We start from the raw sequence: 24,323 nt of genomic DNA, 5'->3' as shown, positions 1-24,323 counted from the left end.
AGGCCCCAAAGCATTTTGGGCACCTTTCTCTAATTCTGCCCCCCCCCCCCCCCCCCCTCCCCCCTCCCCGACCACAAGGCTCACATCTCATGCCAGAGACAACGTTGCACATTGCAAATCAAATATGTTGCTTATTAATAGGACGACTTTGGCGAACGCTACCTGCAGAAATGCCGCAGGGACGAAGGGAGCGAAGGGGAGGGTGGCGGACGCCTGCAGTTTGGAGAGCTTCCCTTCTTTTCTGGAAAAAAAACAAAAAAAACAGCTGAGGGTGCACATTTCTCTGTGCTAAACTGGCGCACTCGCTATGTAACACGTGCAAAAACACACACGCGCACACAAAGGAGTGCCAGCTAGTAATTAAGTCAGCCATGTGTGACATGCACACACACACGGCTTTGTGTATTTAACATCAAGAGCATTACAGACAGGTAAGGATGGTCACATGACTGAGGGTGAAAGAGCACACACTAACACTTTGAGATGTATCAGTCACAAAACATTTATTTTGCGGCAGTATTTAGCCTATAAATTCCTCCGTAAATGTCAGCTTTACGGTGCGCTGTAAGTGCTATGATATGACAAAGACGTCAACAGAGACTTGTGGTAATATATGGCGCCATAGTGAAGATAATTAATACCAGCCTATATTAGAGCGGGTACCGAAACAGGGTTCCATATTGGCTAGGCCAGGGGTCGGCAACCCAAAATGTTGAAAGAGCCATATTGGACCAAAAATACAAAAACAAATCTGTCTGGAGCCACAAAAAATTAAAAGCCATATTACATACAGATAGTGTGTCATGAGATATAAATTGAATTAAGAGGACTTCAAGGAAACTAAATGACCTCAAATATACCTACAAATGAGGCATAATGATGCAATATGTACATATAGCTAGCCTAAATAGCATGTTAGCATCGATTAGCTTGCAGTCATGCATTGAACAAATATGCCCGATTAGCACTCCACACAAGTTAATAACATCAACAAAACTCACCTTTGTGCATTCACGCACAACGTTAAAAGTGTGTTGGACAAAATGAGACAGAAAAAGAAGTGGCATAAAACACGTCCTAGAAAGTCGGAGAAAGTTATACATGTAAACAAACTAAGGTGAGTTCAAGGACCGCCAAAATTAGTAGGACAAAACGGCGCTCCCCAAATTCTCGAATCAGTGAAACATATTTAATATAAACAGTGTGCTTTATAACAATTAGGGACGTTTGTGTCATGTTTTTTCTCCTACAAAAACCATATTAGCACAAAAAATATATTTTTTTGCCCTCATTTTTTTCCATTTTTCATACATTTTTGAAAAAGCTCCAGAGAGACACCAGGGCGGCGCTAAAGAGCCGCATGCGGCTCTAGAGCCGCGGGTTGCCGACCCCCGGGCTAGGCTGACCATATTCTGAAATCCCCAAAAGAGGACACATACATGCGTGCACGCCAAGGCCGGGACGAGGTGAAAATTTGCCAATGATGCTTGAACTTGCTTTATAAATAATATATTTATTTAAATAAAGCATTTTTTCTCCTCTGTTGACAGCAGTGTTGGCGCTAGGAATTTTCAAAATGGGGTCCATGTAAATTTTTGGGGTCCCATTTTTTTGTAAGCGTTTTGAAAACAAATGATAAACGTCCTGTTATAGCTCACATTCTACAAACCCCGTTTCCATATGAGTTGGGAAATTGTGTTAGAATACAATGATGTGCAAATCATTTTCAACCCATATTCAGTTGAATATGCTACAAAGACAACATATTTGATGTTCAAACTCATAAACATTTTTTTTTGCAAATAATCATTAACTTTGATGCCAGCAACACGTGACAAAGAAGTTGGGAAAGGTGGCAATAAATACTGATAAAGTTGAGGAATGCTCATCAAACACTTATTTGGAACATCCCACAGGCGAACAGGCAAATTGGGAACAGGTGGGTGCCATGATTGGGTATAAAATTAGATTCCATGAAATGCTCAGTCATTCACAAACAAGGATGGGGCGAGGGTCACCACTTTGTCAACAAATGCGTGAGCAAATTGTTGAACAGTTTAAGAAAAACCTTTCTCAACCAGCTATTGCAAGGAATTTAGGGATTCCACCATCTACGGTCCATAATATCATCAAAGGCTTCAGAGTATCTGGAGAAATCACTGCACGTAAGCAGCTAAGCCCGTGACCTTCGATCCCTCAGGCTGTACTGCATCAACAAGCGATATCAGTGTGTAAAGGATATCACCACATGGGCTCAGGAACACTTCAGAAACCCACTGTCAGTAACTACAGTTGGTTGCTACATCTGTAAGTGCAAGTTAAAACTCTCCTATGCAAGGCGAAAACCGTTTATCAACAACCCCCAGAAACGCCGTCAGCTTCGCTAGGCCTGAGCTAATATAAGATGGACTAATACAAAGTGGAAAAGAGTTCTGTGGTCTGACGAGTCCACATTTCAAATTGTTTTTGGAAACAGTGGACGTCGTGTCCTCCGAACCAAAGAGGAAAAGAACCATCCGGATTGTTATCGGCGCAAAGTTGGAAAGCCAGCATCTGTGATGGTATGGGGGTGTATTAGTGCCCAAGACATGGGTAACTTACACATCTGTGAAGGCGCCATTAATGCTGAAAGGTACATACAGGTTTTGGAGCAACATATGTTGCCATCCAAGCAACGTTACCATGGACGCCCCTGCTTATTTCAGCAAGACAATGCCAAGCCACGTGCTACATCAACGTGGCTTCATAGTAAAAGAGTGCAGGTACCAGACTGGCCTGCCTGTAGTCCAGACCTGTCTCCCATTGAAAATCTGTGGCGCATTATGAAGCCTAAAATACCACAACGGAGACCCCCAGACGGTTGAACAACTTAAGCTGTACATCAAGCAAGAATGGGAAAGAATTCCACCTGAGAAGCTTAAAAAATGTGTCTCCTCAGTTCCCAAACGTTTACTGAGTGTTGTTAAAAGGAAAGGCCATGTAACACAGTGGTGAACATGCTCTTTCCCAACTATTTTGGCACGTGTTGCAGCCATGAAATTCTAAGTTAATTATTATTTGCAAAAAAATAATAAAGTTTATGAGTTTGAACATCAAATATCTTGTCTTTGTAGTGCATTCAATTGAATATGGGTTGAAAAGGATTTTCAAATCATTGTATTCCGTTTATATTTACATCTAACACAATTTCCCAACTCATATGGAAACGGGGTTTGTATATTGTGTTTTGGAAAAAGGTTGTCATAAACGTTACTTAATTCATTAAAAGAAATAATTAAAAAAAGAAGACACATTTGTATGCATATGTAAATGTATTCAGTTATAAACATTCATTCACTTTCTTCTTTCCTTCATAGATCTAAACTTTACCGCTGCCAGTATTTTTTTCAATGATTTTATTTAATAAGTTGTAGGTGTATTTATTTCAGTATAAAAGTGTAAAAAGGGTTTTGCTTCGTCATGAAATGATGATAATGGTGTGCCAGGGCATACATACATTTTATATTTAACGCTTAAATCTCTGGAGTCTGCATGAACTTCAGATCTATTCCTCATTTCAAAATGTTTTAGTTTTTTTTATGTTGTTTTTTTGTTTGTTTTCCGCCCTTTTTTGTCAAACAAAACTATGTTTTTTTTATGGCAAACACACAAAATATGCAAAATCTTCCACCAAAAATATTTTTCTGAGTGCAATATTTGATGTGACGTAATCGAAACCTTGGATAGGTCAATAATTCATAATAACTGACACGACTTGGACTTTGGCGTGGTTTGTTTTCCCATGGTGCAAATATTTTGGACCGGACATGGCGTGAAGGTAAATACATATTTAATTTTAACACTCAACACAACGTCCACAGTTTCCAAAAACAATTTGAAAGGTGGACTCGTCAGACCACAGAACCCTTTTCCACTTTGCATCAGTCCATCTTAGATAGATAGATAGATAGTACTTTATTGATTCCTTCAGGAGATGAGCTCGGGCCCAGCGAAGACGGTGGCGTTTCTGGGTGTTGTTGATAAATGGCTTTCGCTATGCATAGTAGAGTTTTAATTTGCACTTACAGATCTAGCGACAAAGTGTAGTTACTGACAGTGGTTTTCTGAAGTGTTCCTGAGCCCATGTGGTGATATCCTTTACACACTAATGTCGCTTTTTGATGCAGTACCGCCTGAGGCATTCACTGTTTATTACGCTTACGTGCAGTGATTTCTCTAGATTCTCTAAACCTTTGATATTGCAGGCATCAAATTTCAAATGAGCTAATATTTGCAAAAAATAAGAAATTTTCTGAGTTTGAACGTTAAGTATTTTGTCTTTGCAGTGTATTCAACTGAATATAGGTTGAAAAGAATTTGCAAATAATTGGATTCAGTTTTTATTTATGATATACACAACGTGCAAACTTCACTGGTTTTGGGTTTGTATTTGGTATTACTGGAAATGACTGCCGGATTAATTTTCAGGAATAAAAAATACATAAAGAGAACTTGGTAGTTAAATTTCAGTCATGTGGCTGCTATTTTAATTCCTTAGTCTATAGACCTTTAACAGTTAATTTAACTCATTTTCATAATTACCAGTTTCTATGTAACTGTTTTTATATTGTTTTACTTTTTTTTTATTCAAGAAAAGGTTTTTAATTTATTTATCTTATTTTATTGTATTAATTTTTTTCAAAAGTACCTTATTTTCACCATACCTGGTTGTCCAAATTAGGCATAATAATGTGTTAATTCCACGACTGCATATATCGGTTGATATCGGTATCGGTAATTAAAGAGTTGGACAATATCGGAATATCGGATATCGGCAAAAAGCCATTATCGGACATCCCTAGTGAGAAGAATTATCTAATCAGACAGAAAATAAGCAAATGTCACCCTTATTTGAGATATATAATCTTACTTAGATTTCAGTTTTTGCAGTGTGGCTAGCAAAGACGAAAGACAAAAAACAAATAAAAGAAGCAAGCATTAGATTCAATTCACTGCTGATTTCTAGCCATGGACCTTTTTACGTAGCGTACTGGTGTTTGCTGTGACAAAACAAAAAAAAGTCCTCCGTTGTGAAGAAGCAGCGCCTCGCTAACTTGGCCGTCATTTCCTGCCCCTGTGTACAGATTGCACCAGCTAATTAAGACGTAATAAGAGGCAGCCTGTCTGTTTGAATATTATTACAGGAAGAGTAGGTCGAATGAATAGCTCCTCATCTGTCCCCTGTATCAGTCATTTCGTTTTAATGATCATAATTCCGCCGTTAAATCTTAATCACATGTCAAGATCACAAGGGAGACATGTCAATTTGGGGGGCTTCAATGAGAATGGAGACGAGCGCCGCTCAAAGTCCGACCTGGTTGATGTCATTAGAAAGCGCACGCCCACAAAAACAACAACAGGCAGAGATTTGTCATGAGGCAGTGCTGATGTGTTGATGTTGCACAGTGATGAGGCAAGAGTCAACGATCTCTTGCTTTGGCACGTTTAAAAAACAAATATGCTCATTTGATCTATTTAGTGACCAAAAAAAATAATCTATTACCTTCTAAAAATAAAAAAAGGTATGACTCTTATCTTGAGTCACATCTCAATGTCATTATTCATCATGTTGGAATACATGCTTCTAATTCCAAAACCATCTGGATACAAAACAAAATCATGCATTCTAATTGTCATGTTTTACAAAACCCAAAACCAGTGAAGTTGGCACGTTGTGTAAATCCATCCATCCATCCATTTTCTACCGCTTATTCCCTTCGGGGTCGCGGGGGGCGCTGGAACCTATCTCAGCTACAATCGGGCGGAAGGCGGCGTACACCCTGGACAATGCAATGATTTGCAAATCCTTTTCAACCTATATTCAATTGAATAGACTGCAAAGACAAGATACTTAACGATTGAACTGGAAAACTTTGGTATTTTTTTGCAAATATTAGCTCATTAGGAATTTGATGCCTGCAACACGCATACTTGCCAACCTTGAGACCTCCGATTTCGGGAGGTGGGGTGGAGGGCGTGGTCGGGGGGTGGGGCGGGGGCGTGGTTAAGAGGGGAGGAGTATATTGAAATATGTTGAGTGTGAATGTTGTCTGTCTATCTGTGTTGGCCCTGCGATGAGATGGCGACTTGTCCAGGGTGTACGCCGCCTTCCGCCCGATTGTAGCTGAGATAGGCTCCAGCGCCCCCCGCAACCCCAAAGGGAATAAGCGGTAGAAAATGGATGGATGGAGTATATTGACAGCTAGAATTTACCATTCTACATCCTGAAAATATGCAAACAAAACTGTCCATCCATCCATCCATCCATTTCCTACCGCTTATTCCCTTCGGGGTCGCGGGGGGCGCTGGAGCCTATGTCAGCTACAATCGGGCGGAAGGCGGGGTACACCCTGGACAAGTCGCCACCTCATCGCAGGGGCAAACAAAACTTTGTTTAGATAATTGATACTTCAAACTTGCATAAATAAATCTTAAGGAATATAACATAACTTGGCTTCTGAGAGCTTCAAAATGTAATGAATAAAATGCTAAAGTTGTTGATAAACAAGCAATTATTATAATAATTAAATATGGTCATTTTAAATGAATTATTATGATCATTTAAAATTAATTATTTCAAATATAAGCGGTAGAAAATGGATGGATGTATGTTTATTTTAATGTATAATTCTATGGCTGGATGTAATAAGGAGTCAGAAAAAAAAAGAAAAATACAATTAATTTTGATGTTTTTAGCAAAATATAGTAAAAATATATTTAGTTTTTTTTTTTTTTTTAATTAATAGATATATTTATTTTTAGGTAAGATAAAAATAATAATACAATTTATCTCTTGTCTGGATGATTTAGTTCTTGTCACACTGTTGTCCTACCGTCGTGAAAAAAGGCTGTCCTCACTCAGGTCCGCATGGAGCTGGAGGGGGCGTGGCCTCCAGCTCCGGCTGAAAATCGGGAGATTTTCGGGAGAATATTTGTCCCGGGAGGTTTTCGGGAAAGGCGCTGAATTTCGGGAGTCTCCCGGAAAATTCGGGAGGGTTGTGGCAAGTATGGCAAAATGTTTCAAAAAAGCTGGCACAAGTAGCAAAAAAGACTGAGAAAGTTGAGGAATGCTCATCAAACACTTACTTGGAACATTCCACAGGCAAACAGGCTAATTGGGAACAGGTGGGTGCCATGATTGGGTATAAAAGCAGCTTCCATGAAATGCTCAGTCATTCACAAACAAGGATGGGGCGAGGGTCACCACTTTGTAAACAAATGCGTGAGCAAATTGTTGAACAGTTTAAGAACAACATTACTCAACGAGCTATTGCAAGGAATTTAGGGATTTCACCATCCACAATCCGTCAATCACTGCACATAAGCGATGATATTACGGACCCTCGATCCCTCAGGCGGTACTGCATCAAAAACTGACATCTGTGTGTAAAGGATATCACCACATGGGCTCAGGAACACTTCAGAAAACCACTGTCAGTAACTACAGTTCGTCGCTACATCTGGAAGTGCAAGTTAAAACTCTACTATGCAAAGCGAAAGCCATTTATCAACAACACCCAGAAACGTTGCCAGCTTTGGACTGATGCAAAGTGGAAAAGTGTTCCGTGGTCTGACGAGTCCACATTTCAAATAGTTTTTGGAAACTGTGGAAAAGAACCATCCGGATAGTTATAGGCCCAAAGTTCAAAAGCCAGCATGTGTGATGGTATGGGGGTGTATTAGTGCCAAAGGCATGGGTAACTTACACATCTGTGAGGGCACCATTAATGCTGAAAGATACATACAGGTATTGGAGCAACATATGTATAAAATGTAATGATAAAAAAATAATACAAATGAATTATTACATTAGTCAAAATTATTTTATAGTAAGACTCAGGGCATTCAGTCAATTGCAAATTGATTGTTTGGTTTGTCTTAGAAGACGTTCCGCCTCTCATCCAAATCCCCTTAATCAGTTCACGCTCATAGACAAACTGGTCAGATCTAGTCTCGCTGCTGGTGCCGAAACTCAAAATATAATATACTCCAACACCAGAAGGGTGTGCCTGCATGGATGGTTATGCCCTATTGCAGTGAGAAAAACAACTGAGCAATCCTACTGTCAATGCCAACGACAATCGTTGAAGTGGAATTCCCCCTCGTTAGCGTTGAGGTATTGTGCGGCAGAACGATCACTGTGGATCAACCACTATCAGCCCAAGGTGGTCGATCCGTTGCTATCAGCTCATTCATGACAGTAGGATTGCTCTTTTGCATCCATCCTTACCCAGGCACGCTCTCCTGGAGTTGCATTATAAATAGTTGGGGTTTTGGCACCGGCCGCTAAACTCGATCTGACCAATCTAAGCCTAAAATTAAATCTGACCAATCGAAGGCACTGTCTACATTAAGCCGGATAACTCCTTAAACCAGGGGTCGGCAACCTTTACCAGTCAAAGAGCCATTTTGACCAGTTTCACAAATTATAGATAACAATGGGAGCCGCAAAATTTTTTTGAAATTTTAAATAAAATAACACTGCAAACAAAGTTTTTTTTTTGCTTTGTGCTATGTATAAACCAGTGGTCTCAGACACGCTGACAAACACCTTTATATGGAATTTGAAAGCTGGTGCAGCACGCGGGTTTTAAATGAATGGCGCTAGTCAGCGTCATGCGTGCCGTGATGGTACAGCATATAGCACCCACCACAACCAGCGTGCCTGATCAGCCACACGTTGTATGAGGCTTCCGCTTGGTCACGTGGGTGACAGCAAGGCATACTTGGTCAACAACCACACAGGTTACACTGACGGTGGCGGTATAAAAAAACTTTAACACTCTTACTAATAATGCGCCACACTGTGAACCCACACCAAACAAGAATGACAAACACATTTCGGGAGAACATCTGCACCGTAACACAACATAAACACAACAGGACAAATACCCAGAATCCCATGCAGCCCTAACTCTTCCGGGATACATTATACACCCCGCTACCAAACCTCGCCCACCTCAACCGACGCACAGAGATGGGGGGACGGGGGGGGTGTTGATGTTTGAGGGAGCAGGGTTGGGGTGGGGGCGGGGTTTGGTGGTAGCAGGGGTGTATAATGTAGCCCGGAAAAGTCAGGGCTGCATGGGATTCTTGGTGTTTGTTCTGTTGTGTTTATGTTGTGTTAAGGTGCAGATGTTCTCCCGAAATGTGTTTGTCATTCTTGTTTGGTTTTGGTTCAAAGTGTGGTGCATTATTAGTAACAGTGATAAAGTTGTTTTATATGGTCACCGTCAGTGTAACCTGTGTGGCTGTTGACCAAGTATGCCTTGCTGTCACGTACGTGTGCAAGCAGCAGATGTATATTGTATAACAAGTGTTGGGCTGGCACGCTGTTAAAACCGATTGTAGAGGGTGCCAAATGTTGTACCATCATGGCACGCCCTTATTATAGCTGTAAGGGTGAAAATCGGTGAAAATTAATCCCGGGAGTTTTCTGCGAGAGGCACCGAAATTCGGAAGTCTCACGGGGAAATTGGGGGGTTCAGCAAGTAAGCTGCTGAGCCGCATCAGAGTGATCAAAGAGCCGCGGGTCGCCGACCCCTGCCTTAAATGAATAATTATTTAGCCTAAACCCCGTGTCAGCCACACTAACCCATCGTTTAAGGTTCCCCTCCTTGGATAATTGTTTACACGGGTAAGTGTGCCGTGTAATTCTTGTATCTCCGTCTCTTAGCTCTGTATGGACTCATTGATCGTTTACAAACTGAGTTCGGAGAGGAAGTGAAGTCATGAAGACCACGCCCCACACAGGAAGTGACGTTAGAAAGAACGCCCCACAGCCAGCTTCATAACAACCGGTTTCGTAACTCTGAGGTGGCCACTGGAAAGATGGAGGCGAGTCATCCAGACATGCCCGTGTTTCTCCTTTTTCTATATGTACAGACACTTGTGGAGATCACACATGAATACTTAAGAGAAGGAAACGCGCGATTGCAGCTATTCCGTATACAACACATCTCAGACGGCAACATGGCAAGGTTGAGCAACGGTTTTGGATAAGGCCTGAAAGAACGGCAGCCTGGTGGGATATGTTTGTAAACGATTGTGTGGTACTAGAGGAACGGCAAGAGAACTTTCGAATGTCCAGGTCAGCTGTGATTCTACTTAGCGAAAAACTTAGTCCATTTGTCGAGGGAGAGACAATGAGAATGCGGACTCCTGTGGACGAGGGACGACTACGGAAAACAGCGAATGCTTTAGGACTAGCAAAGCAGACTATCAGTTATTGTCCGCCATGTATGTCGAGCGATAACTCAACGTCTAGTTTTGTACTCTATAACTATTGTGAAGCCATGAAGTGGTTGCGGCCGTCAAGTACGACCGCCAATTTCAGCCTACAAGCACAGGCAGAATTGCAAGAATGGACAATGAAGAGTGCCTTGATCAGATATCTAGATCCCTAGATTTATTGTTGCAAAATGTTCTTTACCACATTGTTTACTTTCACACGTCCATTAAAGATATGATTCATGTATGATGGCTCAGGTGTGATTCACTACAAAAGGGCTAGTCTAACAGCTGCTGATGGTGAGGCAAGCAAGGTTTACTGTTAAAAGAAATGTGGCAATAGACCACATTGAAACACAGGGTAAGGATACACTTCCAGGTCAGAGGTGACTATGACGTAATATATATTCGTGTCTGCCATTTTCCGCGCATGCGTACTAGGTTGTGTTGCGCCGGCGGACGCAGGGGATAGGGGTTCTTAAACGATGGCATTGTGTGTGTGTGGACAGGGATACGGTTAGATGGGATATACTCTGTATAACCTTAGCCAGCTTAGTGTAGAAGCAGCCTCAGCCTAAGACTAGATTTGACCAATCTAAGTCTAAGACCGGATCTGACCAATCTAAGTCTAGGAGCATTACTGATAAAGGGTGAGAGGCAAAACGTCTTCTAAGACAAACCAATCAGTTCAGTTGTGATTGATTGAATGCCCTGAGATTACAATGACCTGGATGAGTGAGAACATCTACAGACATGTTTGTGTAATATACTACAAAATTAGAATACAGTTCATGGACCTATACCTATATAGATATTTCAAGCCTTTTTAATATAGTTTTGATGATTATGGCTTAGTTTATGAAGACCTGGAATTAAAAATCTTTGAAAATTTGGGATTTTAAAAAACCGTAAGCCATGATCATAAAATTATAACAAATAAAGGATAGACATACCTCACTTTTCATTTAATGAATTTAGTTCTATTATACACCTCATGGTGCAACCTGGACACATCATCAGTGATTCTCCCGGGGTCATAGGGTGTTTCGGGTCTGAATCAAACACCCTCACCCGGGCGACCCAGCCGAGGGTGATCAGTCCCTCGACTTGTGTCCAGGTAGCGCACTACGCCACATGTTCCCCCTTTTGACGGTCTGCTTTGGGGTTGCGCCAGTGGTGCTTGGAGGTTCTGGGCACTGTGGGGAGTGTCCGGGCCTGGATCCTCCTCCGTCTCATCAGGTGCCGTACAGGGTACTGGCACTGTGCGTTGCACCACGGGTTTCCTTAGGCAGCCCATCTTGGTCTGATGTATCTTTAGGGTTTTTCGTAGCGTTGTATGGGTGTTCCCTTGCGAGAGATGCAGCTTGGGATGCTACCCCCTCCCATACTTGCCAACCTTGAGACCTCCGATTTCGGGAGGTGGGGGCGTGGTCGGGGGTGGGGCGGGGCGTGGTTAAGAGGGGACGAGTATATTGACAGCTAGAATTCACCAAGTCAAGTATTTCATACATACATATATACATACATATATATATATATATATATATATATATATATACATATATATATATATATATATATATATATATATATATATATATATATATATATATATATATATATATATATATATATATAGGGCAGCACGGTGACAGAGGGGTTAGTGCGTCTGCCTCACAATACGAAGGTCCTGAGTAGTCGTGAGTTCAATCCCGGCCTCGGGATCTTTCTGTGTGGAGTTTGCATGTTCTCCCCGTGACTGCGTGGGTTCCCTCCGGGTACTCCGGCTTCCTCCCACCTCCAAAGACATGCACCTGGGGATAGGTTGATTGGCAACACTAAATTGGCCCTAATGTGTGAATCTGAGTGTGAATGTTGTCTGTCTATCTGTGTTGGCCCTGCGATGAGGTCACGACTTGTCCAGGGTGTACGCCGCCTTCCGCCCGATTGTAGCTGAGATAGGCTCCAGCGCCACCCGCGACCCCGAAGGGAATAAGCGGTAGAAAAGGGATGGATGGATGGATGGATATATATATATATATATATATATATATATATATATATATATATATATATATATATATATATAGATATCTACATCCTGAAAATATGCAAACAAAACTGTGTTTAGATAATTGATACTTCAAACTTGCATAAATACATATAAAGGAATATAACATAACTTGACTTCTGAGAGTTTCAAAATGTAATGAATAAAATGCTAAAGTTGTTGATAAACAAGCAATTATTTTAATAATTAAATATGGTCATTTTAAATGAATTATTATGATAATTTAAAATCAATTATTTCAAATATGTTGAGTGTGAATGTTGTCTATCTGTGTTGGCCCTGCGATGAGGTGGCGACTTGTCCAGGGTGTACCCCGCCTTCCGCCCGATTGTAGCTGAGATAGGCTCCAGCGACCCCGAAGGGAATAAGCGGTAGAAAATGGATGGATGGATGGATGAATGTTTATTTTAATGTATAATTCTATGGCTGGATGTAATAATGAGTCAGGAAAAAATACAAATAAAAATACAATTAATTTTGATGTTTTTAGCAAAATATAGTAAACATTTATTTATTTATTATTATTTTTTAATTAATAAATATATTTATTTTTAGGTAAGATAAACATAATAATACAATTTATCTCTAGTCTGGATGATTTAGTTCTTGTCACCCTGTTGTCTTCCCGTCATGAAAAAAGGCTGTCCTCACTCAGGTCCGCATGGAACTGGAGGGGGCGTGGCTTCCAGCTACGGCTGAAAATCGGGAGATTTTCGGGAGAATATTTGTCCAGGGAGGTTTTCGGGAGAGGCGCTGAATTTCGGGAGTCTCCCGGAAAATTCGGGAGGGTTGGCAAGTATGCCCCCTCCAAATTTTTAGTTTCACATTTAAAGTTGAATTGCTGACATGATTGGTCTTTTGCACGATATTTCACCTGTATGATGGCTTCAACATCTTCTAAAGGCTTTTTGATGCATTAAAAAAAAAGGCTGCTACTTTTAGCTACAGAGCTTTACTATCGTTCCTACTTCTCACTCCTACTTCTTCTTATGTGCTTGTAGCAAGTGTGTGCATCAAACTGTTGGCTAAGAATAGCAGCTCAGGTTAGCGAGGCAGCGCCAGAGGAGGAAGTAACAGAAAAAAGGTAATAACATGTTAACTCCAACAGGCTTCAATCGGTGGTCATATAGAGGTAGAACCTTGTTATAAAATAAAAGTCCTATCCTCACTCGTAATTATGCTAATCCTAGTCCCGTCAGGCAATAATTCATTATGATCTGTAACTCATTTATTTTGTAATCTCAACTAAAAGAAGGTATTTAAATTCATTACATTATCATAAAGATTGATATAACCAAAAAAGTGGCTTTTTTATTATATAAATTCCGTGTTTTCCTTCCTTTGCATCGACTTGCTCTCGTGTTGCACAGCCTGACTTTGCCAACGTCTTCCACTCTGATAAAAGTGACTGTTTCAAAATGATTAGTTCCAGCTCCAACAACAATGTGGATGTCGCTTCACTTGCCATTGTTTGTACATGAGTTGTGGTCGCTAGGGATGTATACCTTGTACTGGTATTTTTTGGTACGGGTTCTTAATTGGGTCTGTTCTGGAAGACTGTTAAGACTCGGGAGTAATGATACTTCTATTGGTAATTATGACACGTTATCACAATCAGTTCAAGTGCCGCTACAACGCCAGGTAGATGATAATCAGCTTGGAATAATCACAAATAAGGAATCAACAACACACAAAAATTTGTAACACACTAGTCGCCACACACGCTAATAAGAGTTTGTGTCTGTTTGAAGTGAACAACCTGACTGTCCTCGAAGCAATCCAGTAAGCCACATGTCAATATGAATTCACTCAAAAAATAACATTTTTAAATCATTACTTGGTCTTTTCATTTATATTATACACACAGGACAAAGACATATACTTTGGTGGCTGTCAACACTCAACATGGCTTCCGGTCCGTCACTCAAAAGGGTCCATGTGCAACACAAACATGAATAGCAATTCATGTTTAACTGTATTGATTTGTATTATATATTTGATATGAGATATCATGATCATGAATGCCATACATTATTATTATTTTGCTTTATTATCTATTCCAAATATTATAGGGCAGAGGTTCTTAACCTTGTTGGAGGTACCGAACCCCACCAGTTTCATATGCGTATTCACCGAACCCGAACCATAATCATAAAATGATGTTATTATATTAAAATAATACTAATAAAGATATATTTTACAAACAGAAATTTACAGGAATGTACACATAATCCCATGTTTACATCTCATTGTGCAACATGTGAATGTTTTAGTGGGAACTAAATGCGACATCTGAAAGGAATACACATTATTTCCAAAGTAGGATTCCTACCCAGACATATAATTCTAGTACACAGCTCATGAAAAACAATATTTTATAGTCATTGTAAGTGGGCCAAAACACTTATATTAGAAAATAATCTCATGGAAATGACTGCTGTCATTTGACTACAATAATAAAACATTGAACTTGTTATTTAGTCAGGTTTGGGACAGGTGTGACCACAGTGCATGTGCGTGTCTGACGTCGCTCACATGTGCTCCACCGAATGCTCAAGGAGTTTTTGTGTTTGCTTACACATATGTAAAATTAGAGGGAACATTGTTTGGGGGTATCCTTAATACGCTGACAGGGAGAAGTTTTTATTTACACGATGAGTCGGGCGTTTCTTGACCTCCGCTCTGCCGAACCCCTGAGGCCGACTCATCGAACCCAGGTTAAGAACCACTGTTATAGGGATAAGCGGTAGGTAATGGATTGATGGATATCCATCCATCCATCCATTTTCTACCGCTTATTCCCTTCGGGGTCGCGGGGGGCGCTGGAGCCTATCTCAGCTAGATTGATGGATATACTGAGTGTAATTGTAATGAAAATAAAAACAGTGATACATCTGTGTGGTACTAACAAGATGATGACATAACTGCATTGGACTTTCCACTGCAAACATAGTTGACTTGAGACCTAAAAAGCAAGTGTTGATAAAATAATGATCTGCTATGAGATGTTATATTATGATGTTGCTGGTGTACAATCGGCAGCACGGTAATACAGGGGTTAGTGCATGTACCTCACAGTACGAAAGTCCTGGGTTCGATCCTGGGCTCGGGATCTTTCTGTGTGGAGTTTGCCTGTTCTCCCCGTGACTGCGTGGGTTCCCTCCGGGTACACCGGCTTCCTCCCACCCAGAGGTGGGTAGAGTAGCCAGAAATTGTACTCAAGTAAGAGTACTGTTACTTTAGAGATTTATTACTCAAGTAAAAGTAAGGAGTAGTCACCCAAATATTTACTTGAGTAAAAGTAAAAAGTATGTTGTGAAAAAACTACTCAAGTACTGAGTAACTGATGAGTAACATACACACACATATCATATATATATATATATATATATATATATATATATATATATATATATACACACACACACACACACACACACACATATATATATATATATATATACATATACATATGTATATATATATATATACACACACACACACATATATATATATATATATATATATACACATATATACTGTATATATATACATACATTGATATATACAGTATATAGTTTATATTTATTTATTTTGCCGTTTTTGTTTACATGTTAAAGGTGTTTTAATGAATATACATGCATGTTTAACACATATAGATTCCTTTCTTTCATGAAGACAAGAATATAAGTTGGTGTATTACCTGATTCTGATGACTTGCATTGATTGTAATCAGACAGTAGTGCTGATTACGTCCTCGTTTTCAAATGGAGGAGAAAAAAAGTTCCTCCTTTCTGTCTAATACCACATGAAAGTGGTTGCTTTTTGGCATCTTATTTGTCCAGCTTCCATATTCGTTTTTATACACTTTACAAGAAATACATTGGCGGCAAACTCCGTAGCTTGTTAGCTTGTTTGCGCTGGCTTTCGGAGACTCTTATTTTGAAAGCGCAGGCGCCATGGAGCGGCACATTTATTGTGAAGACAGGAACTGTGCAGTCAGTCTTTAGGCTTTTGACGGGATGTACGGTTGAAATAAAAAAAGGGTCTTTTTTCCTTCACACTTTTGATTGATTGATTGGAACTTTTATTAGTAGATTGCACAGTACAGTACATATTCCGTACAATTGACCACTAAATGGTAACACCCGAATACGTTTTTCAACTTGTTTAAGTCAGATCATGTGACCACTGGCTCTGTTTGATTGGTCCAACGTCACCAGTGACTGCATCTGATTGGTGGAACGGAGTGAACGTCACCAGTGACTGTATTTGCTGAAACGCAGGCACTATGGAGGTCTGTCTGACAGACCAAAACAAACAAAGCGTGCATTAACAGATCGATAAAAATTAGTAGCGAGAAGCGAGCTGAATGTAGATAAAAGTAGCGGAGTAAAAGTAGCGTTTCTTCTCTATAAATATACTCAAGTAAAAGTAAAAGTATGTTGCATTAAAACTACTCTTAGAAGTACAATTTATCCCAAAAGTTACTCAAGTAGATGTAACGGAGTAAATGTAGCACGTTACTACCCACCTCTGCTCCCACCTCCAAAGACATGCACCTGGGGATAGGTTGATTGGCAACACTAAATTGGCCCTAGTGTGTGAACGTGAGTGTGAATGATGTCGGTCTATCTGTGTTGGCCCTGTGATGAGATGGCGACTTGTCCAGGGTGTACCCCGCCTTCCGCCCGAAGCAGCTGAGATAGGCTCCAGCACCCCCCGCCACACAAACGGGACAAGCAGTAGAAACTGGATGGATGGATGGTGTACAATCTCTTGTGCTACTAAAAAAATGCATTTTTTCACATTTTTATCTACACAAATTGCATATAGTACTGATAAGAGTACCAATGAATACCAGTATTGATAAGGAATATCTATATTCCGTCAGTCTACCCAAGGGCAGCTGTGGCTACAGATGTAGCTTACCACCATCCATGAGTGAATGTGGAGTGAATGAATGATGGGGTCTCAGCTCTCTGTGACGCGCTTTGAGTGTCTAGAAAAACTCTATATAAATCGTATCCATTATTATTATTATCGGTATCGATAAAATCTTAACGATATACATCCCGAGTGGTCGCTCACTCAGGAAAACATTGCCTCTGGCTTTTTGGAAGACATATGCAAGTCACACGTCAGCTTTCGCAGAAGAGCTATATAAACTTACCAGGCCTGTGTGTGCAAAGCTCAAATTATATGACTGCATGTAAGATCTGAATTTTGCCACTACGAATATCATGAAATTAAAATGAGCCCAATTTATGAATTAGGAATTTTCCACAACTATTCACCGACACAGTTGATGTGTCCAGTCGAACGGGCTGCAACATTTTGCTCGAAGCAGCTAGTAGAAAGCACGACACGCCTCGTCTCTTGTAGCGTTTAACGGCCGTACGACAAAGTACCACCAACCGTCTCTTTAGTTCATCGTTTGGCAAAATGAGTAGGTAGCGCAGCTCCACTTTTTTTTCCGTCAGTGCATGACAGAAAAATCTAGACAACGCGCAGAGATTGCAGGAAATGTAGTGTTTCACGAACATTTCACAGGAAACTAAAACGAGGAAGTGCGCACCACTACGTGACTGCGCATAGTACGCTGGAGTCTGTGAGCACCTTTAGTCTACCAATCAGAAAGTAATGCAAGTCTGTCTTGCTCTCCATTGGTCAGACTTTAATGGTCTTCCATGAATTGATTAACGTGGACCCCGACTTAAACAAGTTGAAAAACTTATTCGGGTGTTACCATTTAGTGGTCAATTGTACGGAATATGTACTCTACTGTGCAATCTACTAATAAAAGTCTCAAACAATCAATCAATCCTGTTAGACTTAGACTTCCTTTTATTGTCACTCAAATTTGGACTTTACAGTAAAGATAAGAACAACATTTCGTTGCATTAGCTCGTTGTAGTGCAGGATAAATGAACAATAAGGTGCAGATATACATAAATAAATTACAGATTTTTCGGATTATAAATCGCAGTTTTTTTCATAGTTTGGCCAGGGGTGCGATTTACAAACCCCGTTTCCATATGAGTTGGGAAATTGTGTTAGATGTAAATATAAACGGAATACAATGATTTGCAAATCCTTTTAAACCCATATTCAGTTGAATGCACTACAAAGACAAGATATTTGATGTTCAAACTCATGAACTTAATTTTTTTTTTGCAAATAATAATTAACTTAGAATTTCATGGCTGCAACACGTGCCAAAGTAGTTGGGAAAGGGCATGTTCACCACTATGTTACATGGCCTTTCCTTTTAACAACACTCAGTAAATGTTTGGGAGCTGAGGAGACACATTTTTTAAGCTTCTCAGGTGGACTTCTTTCCCATTCTTGCTTGATGTACAGCTTAAGTTGTTCAACAGTCCGGGGGTCTCCGTTGTGGTATTTTAGGCTTCATAATGTGCCACACATTTTCAATGGGAGACAGGTCTGGACTACAGGCAGGCCAGTCTAGTACCCGCACTCTTTTACTATGAAGCCACGTTGATGTAACACGTGACTTGGCATTGTCTTGCTGAAATAAGCAGGGGCGTCCATGGTAACGTTGCTTGGATGGCAACATATGTTGCTCCAAAACCTGTATGTACCTTTCAGCATTAATGGCGCCTTCACAGATGTGTAAGTTACCCATGTCTTGGGCACTAATACACCCCCATACCATCACAGATGCTGGCTTTTCAACTTTGCATCTATAACAATCCGGATGGTTCTTTTCCTCTTTGGTCCGGAGGACACGACGTCCACAGTTTCCAAAAACAATTTCAAATGTGGACTCGTCAGACCACAGAACACTTTTCCACTTTGTATCAGTCCATCTTAGATGAGCTCAGGCCCAGCGAAGCCGACAGCGTTTCTGGGTGTTGTTGGTAAACGGTTTTTGCCTTGCATAGGAGAGTTTTAACTTGCACTTACAGATGTAGCGACCAACTGTAGGTACTGACAGTGGGTTTCTGAAGTGTTCCTGAGCCCATGTGGTGATATCCTTTACACACTGATGTCGCTTGTTGATGCAGTACAGCCTGAGGGATCAAAGGTCACGGGCTTAGCTGCTTACGTGCAGTGATTTCTCCAGATTCTCTGAACCCTTTGATTATATTACGGACCGTAGATGGTGAAATCCCTAAATTCCTTGCAATACCTGGTTGAGAAAGGTTGTTCTTAAACTGTTCAACAATTTGCTCACGCATTTGTTGGCAAAGTGGTGACCTTCGCCCCATCCTTGTTTGTGAATGACTGAGCATTTTATGGAATCTACTTTTATACCCAATCATGGCACCCACCTGTTCCCAATTTGCCTGTTCACCTGTGGGATGTTCCAAATAAGTGTTTGATGAGCATTCCTCAACTTTATCAGTATTTATTGCCACCTTTCCCAACTTCTTTGTCACGTGTTGCTGGCATCAAATTCTAAAGTTAATGATTATTTGCAAAAAAAAAAAAAATGTTATCAGTTTGAACATCAAATATGTTGTCTTTGTAGCATATTCAACTGAATATGGGTTGAAAACGATTTGCAAATCATTGTATTCCGTTTATATTTACATCTAACACAATTTCCCAACTCATATGGAAACAGGGTTTGTATACTCTGGAGCGACTTATGTGTGAAATTATTAACACCGAGGAAGAAGATTTCATCAGATTAGGAGTGAAAGATTGTTTGGTAAACGTATAGCATGTTCTATATGTTATAGTTATTTGAATGACTCTTACCATAATATGTTACGTTAACATACCAGGCACGTTCTCAGTTGGTTATTTATGCGTCATATAACGTACACTTATTCAGCCTGTTGTTCAGTATTCTTTATTTATTTCAAATTGCCTTTCAAATGTCTATTCTTGGTGTTGGATTGTATCAAATAAATTTCCCCCAAAAATGCGACTTATACTCTAGTGCGACTTATATATGTTTTTTTCTTTCTTTATTATGCATTTTCGGCCAGTGCGATTTATACTCCGGAGCGATTAATAATCTGAAAAATACGGTACTGTACAGATAAATATATTGCACTTTTGCATATGCATCTATGTTTATGGATGTATGTTATATTGTGTTTATATTCCAGCAAGTTAATCCGTTTTTCGGGGTAATTGAGGGGATTATTATGATGCATTCAAGAGTCTTATGGCCTGAGGGAAGAAGCTGTTACAGAACCTGGTACGGAGACTGCGGAACTGACTGTCTATTTGTATTTTATGTTGACCAGTCAGTCAGTGCTGTGTTTGTTCTTCGGTTTCTCTGACCGTTGCAAATATAATGTTCCATACGTCCTTTGGTTTAACGGTCCTGTTGACCGCTGTTTCTTTTTAACGTAGGTTAAAGTGTCATCCTGTCAATCCGCCCATCCACCAGGTTGACTGCGAGTTCTTTCTGCGCAGACTGGTCTATCTGGCAATGTGTAAGTCACCAAGTCTGTCTGTCATCAGTCAGACAAGCAGTCATTCAGTCAGTTATTGAGTCAGTCGCTAAGGTCTTGAGCTGTCAAACAAGCTCAGCAACGAAGGCGTCTGGTGAAATAGAGCTGTGCTAAAAAGCACACAGTTGCATCGCATGCTCCAGTGGCCGTTGATCAATAGTCATTATCAAGCTGTGGCCCCCTCGGGGTTTTCGCTACCTGCCTGCTCCCAGTGTACTGGCAGCTCCCTCCATAGGGCAGAGCTCTTAATTGCTTCGTTCGCTGCCACTAATTGAGGGTTGCAGCGCGTTCGCCACGAGGAGTGTGACTTCGACGGGTCTGTGTCTAATTAATGCGCTCACACGAGTCTCCTGCCTTTAATTTTCACTTTCCGAAGAGAGGTGCGACTGCAACAGTAAGTACAGGTTGCTCGCTACAGTATGCAGCGCTCCCTGGGCCGCGTGCAGCACAAACATATGGACGCGCTGAGACGTGTTTGCGCTGTGTTTTCACGCGGATGGCGGCGCGCGCGAACATATTGCCAGGCACTCGGCGCATCTTTTAGCACAGCGACTGTCCAACTTGTGACTTGACGTCGTCACTCGCTGCCATCCATACGACTGTATCATTAGCATACTGATTACTCAACTGCCTCATTAGGCCCATTTCCTATAGGCTGATTACGCCTCCTGGACCTCGTGGTGAGAAGGCATATAGAGTGCATGAGTAATTTAATTACAACGCAGTCAGAGCAGCATTAGGAAGATGCATAGCAAACTGTAAAAAAAAGAAAGAAAACGGGCTAGTTCAAGGAGTTATAGACTAATGCATTAAGAGACCTAACATGCCAGAGACCTAAGACCTCTTTTCATTCAGCAAGGTTTTTTGATTGATTGAGACTTTTATTAGTAGGTTGCACAGTGAAGTACATATTCCGTACAATTGACCACTAAATGGTAACACCCGAATAAGTTTTTCAACAAAAGTCGGGGTCCACTTAAATTGATTCATGATACAGATATATACTATCAGATATATATTATCATCATAATACAGTCATCACACAAGATAATCATCAGAGTATATACATTGAATTATTTACATTATTTACAATCCGGGGTGTAATGGGGTTAGGTTTGGTTGTTATCATTTCAGTCATCGACAATTGAGAACAGAGAAAGAGAGAGAGAGAGAGAGAGAGAGAGAGAGAGAGAGATCAGAAGGCATAAGAAGAAGTATCTACATTTGATTATTTACCTTTGATTATTAACAGTCCGGGGAGGGTGTTAGTTTAGGGTTGAAGTTGCCTGGAGGTGTACTTTTATTGCGGTTTTGAAGGAGGATAGAGATGCACTTTCTTTTACACCTGTTGGTAGTGCATTCCACATTGATGTGGCATAGAAAGAGAATGGGTTGTACTTGTACTTGTATAGCGCTTTTCTACCTTCAAGGTACTCAAAGCGCTTTGACACTACTTCCACATTTACCCATTCACACAATGAGTTAAGACCTTTGTTAGATCGGAATCTGGGTTTAACGTGGTTAGTGGAGCTCCCCCTGGTGTTGTGGTTGTGGCGGTCATTTACGTTAAGGAAGTAGTTTGACATGTACTTCGGTATCAGGGAGGTGTAGCGGATTTTATAGACTAGGCTCTGTCAATACGTGGACCTTGGAGTTTGTTTTCCCGGAATGCAAAAGCGTGAATGTGAGTACATATTTTATTTAAACACTATAACTACAAAAAAAAAAAGCAAACAAAAGGCGCGCACAATGGCGGAGAACAAACTTGACTAATGAAACCAAAAGACTAGCACAAAGGCAATTAACTATGAACAATAAACAAAAACACTTACTGTGGCATGAAAAACGTGCATGAAACAATGGCTTGGCATGACCGGTAGCAGAGGTAGAAAGGATAGATAGATATGATAATGTCACCAGGACGAACAACAGAAACAGAAAGGCTTAAATAGCAGTGATGATCAGCGAAAACAGGTGCGTGACTCAAAACGTGAAACAGGTGCGTGACATGACAGGTGAAAACTAATGGGTTGCTATGGTGACAAAAACAAGAGAGTGAAACCAGGAACTAAAAAGCGTCCAAAAAACAAACAGCACATGGCCAAACAAAAACATGATCAACACAGACATGACAGGCTCAGTGCAAGTTGTTTTACTCTGTCCTCCACCCTGAGCCAGCCCACTTTGGAGAAGTGGGTAGGAGTGAGGTGGGATCTGGGGTGGAGGTCTAGAAGTAATCGGACTAGCTTGTTCTGGGATGTTTAGAGTTTAGATTTGAGGGTTTTGGAGGTGCTAGGGTACCAGGAGGTGCATGCGTAATCGAAAAAGGGTTGAACGAGAGTTCCCGCTAGAATCCTCATGGTGCTTTTGTTGACCAGAGAGGAGATTCTATAGAGAAATCTCGTTTGTTGGTTTTATCATGAATCAAAAAACAAAGGCCTAAATTCAGTGACTTTGCGGGTTACTTCTTGGTTCCTGGATGACTATGATCAACAAAAAATATGAGTCATTTTCGAACAGATGGACAGAACTGTAATATTCGATTTCTGTATCGGTACATATCAACATTCGGAATGTTACAATAAACGATATGATAAACCGTGGTACAACTCCTGACGAATACTATAACTGTTTTGAGTTAAAATGATTGTAAAACCCATAATTGATTACACTTAAATTAACAGACTAGTAATACTGCCCATTTACTGGCGAAGCATGCTAGCGCTAGCTTATTAGATAGCTTAAATGCTTACACGATTGCAATAGAAATTAACGTATTTCCCCATTAAGAAACAACATACCCCAATATAAACTCGTATAAACACATTGCTGTGTGAGAAACTAATCTATTCAATTGTGCACATTTAACCTACTGCTATCTTACTCTTAGACTAGGGTTGTACCGCGATACTAATGAATCATATACGGTACTATACTGCCTCTGAAAATGTATGGTATCACCCAAAACTAATGTAAAGTATCAAACAACAGAAGAATAAGTGATTATTACATTTTAACACAAGTGTAGAACACGTTAAAAGAGAAAGTAAGCAGATATTAACAGTAAATTAACAAGTAGATTAATAATTCATTTTCTACCACTTATAATAATTTTGACAAAATAATAGAATGATAAATGACACAATATGTTACTGCATATGTCAGCAGCTAAATTAGGAGCCTTTGTTTACCGTATTTTTCGGAGTATAAGTCGCACCGGAGTATAAGTCGCGCCTGCCAAAAATGCATAATAAAGAAGGAAAAAAACATATATAAATCACACTGGAGCCCGGCCAAACTATGAAAAAAACTGCGACTTATAGTCCGAAAAATACGGTACTTACTTACTACTAAAAGACAAGTTGTCTTTTATGTTCACTATTTTATTTAAGGACAAACTTGTAAAAACAAACATATGTTTAAAGTACCCTAAGATTTTTTGTTAAAATAAACCCAGCAATGCGATTTTTTTGTGGTCCCCTTTATTTAGAAAAGTACCGAAAAGTATTGAAATAATTTTGGTAACGGTACCAAAATATTGGTAT

At 40.2% G+C, this 24,323-nt stretch overlaps 1 protein-coding gene across 1 annotated transcript in view; it reads right to left on the bottom strand.

Annotated features, from left to right (window-relative positions):
* Window positions 1-24,323, bottom strand: part of etv1 (ETS variant transcription factor 1) — a 135,458-nt gene that overhangs the window by 43,513 nt on the left and 67,622 nt on the right. The window contains exon 14 of the mRNA XM_061956181.1: window positions 163-241. Coding sequence (XP_061812165.1) covers window positions 163-241 — 79 coding nt within the window. The remainder of the gene's footprint in view (window positions 1-162; window positions 242-24,323) is intronic.

The sequence above is a fragment of the Nerophis lumbriciformis genome, linkage group LG04 (assembly GCF_033978685.3).
Source record: "Nerophis lumbriciformis linkage group LG04, RoL_Nlum_v2.1, whole genome shotgun sequence".
NCBI lineage: Eukaryota > Metazoa > Chordata > Actinopteri > Syngnathiformes > Syngnathidae > Nerophis > Nerophis lumbriciformis.
This window is presented reverse-complemented; position numbering and strand designations above follow the sequence as displayed.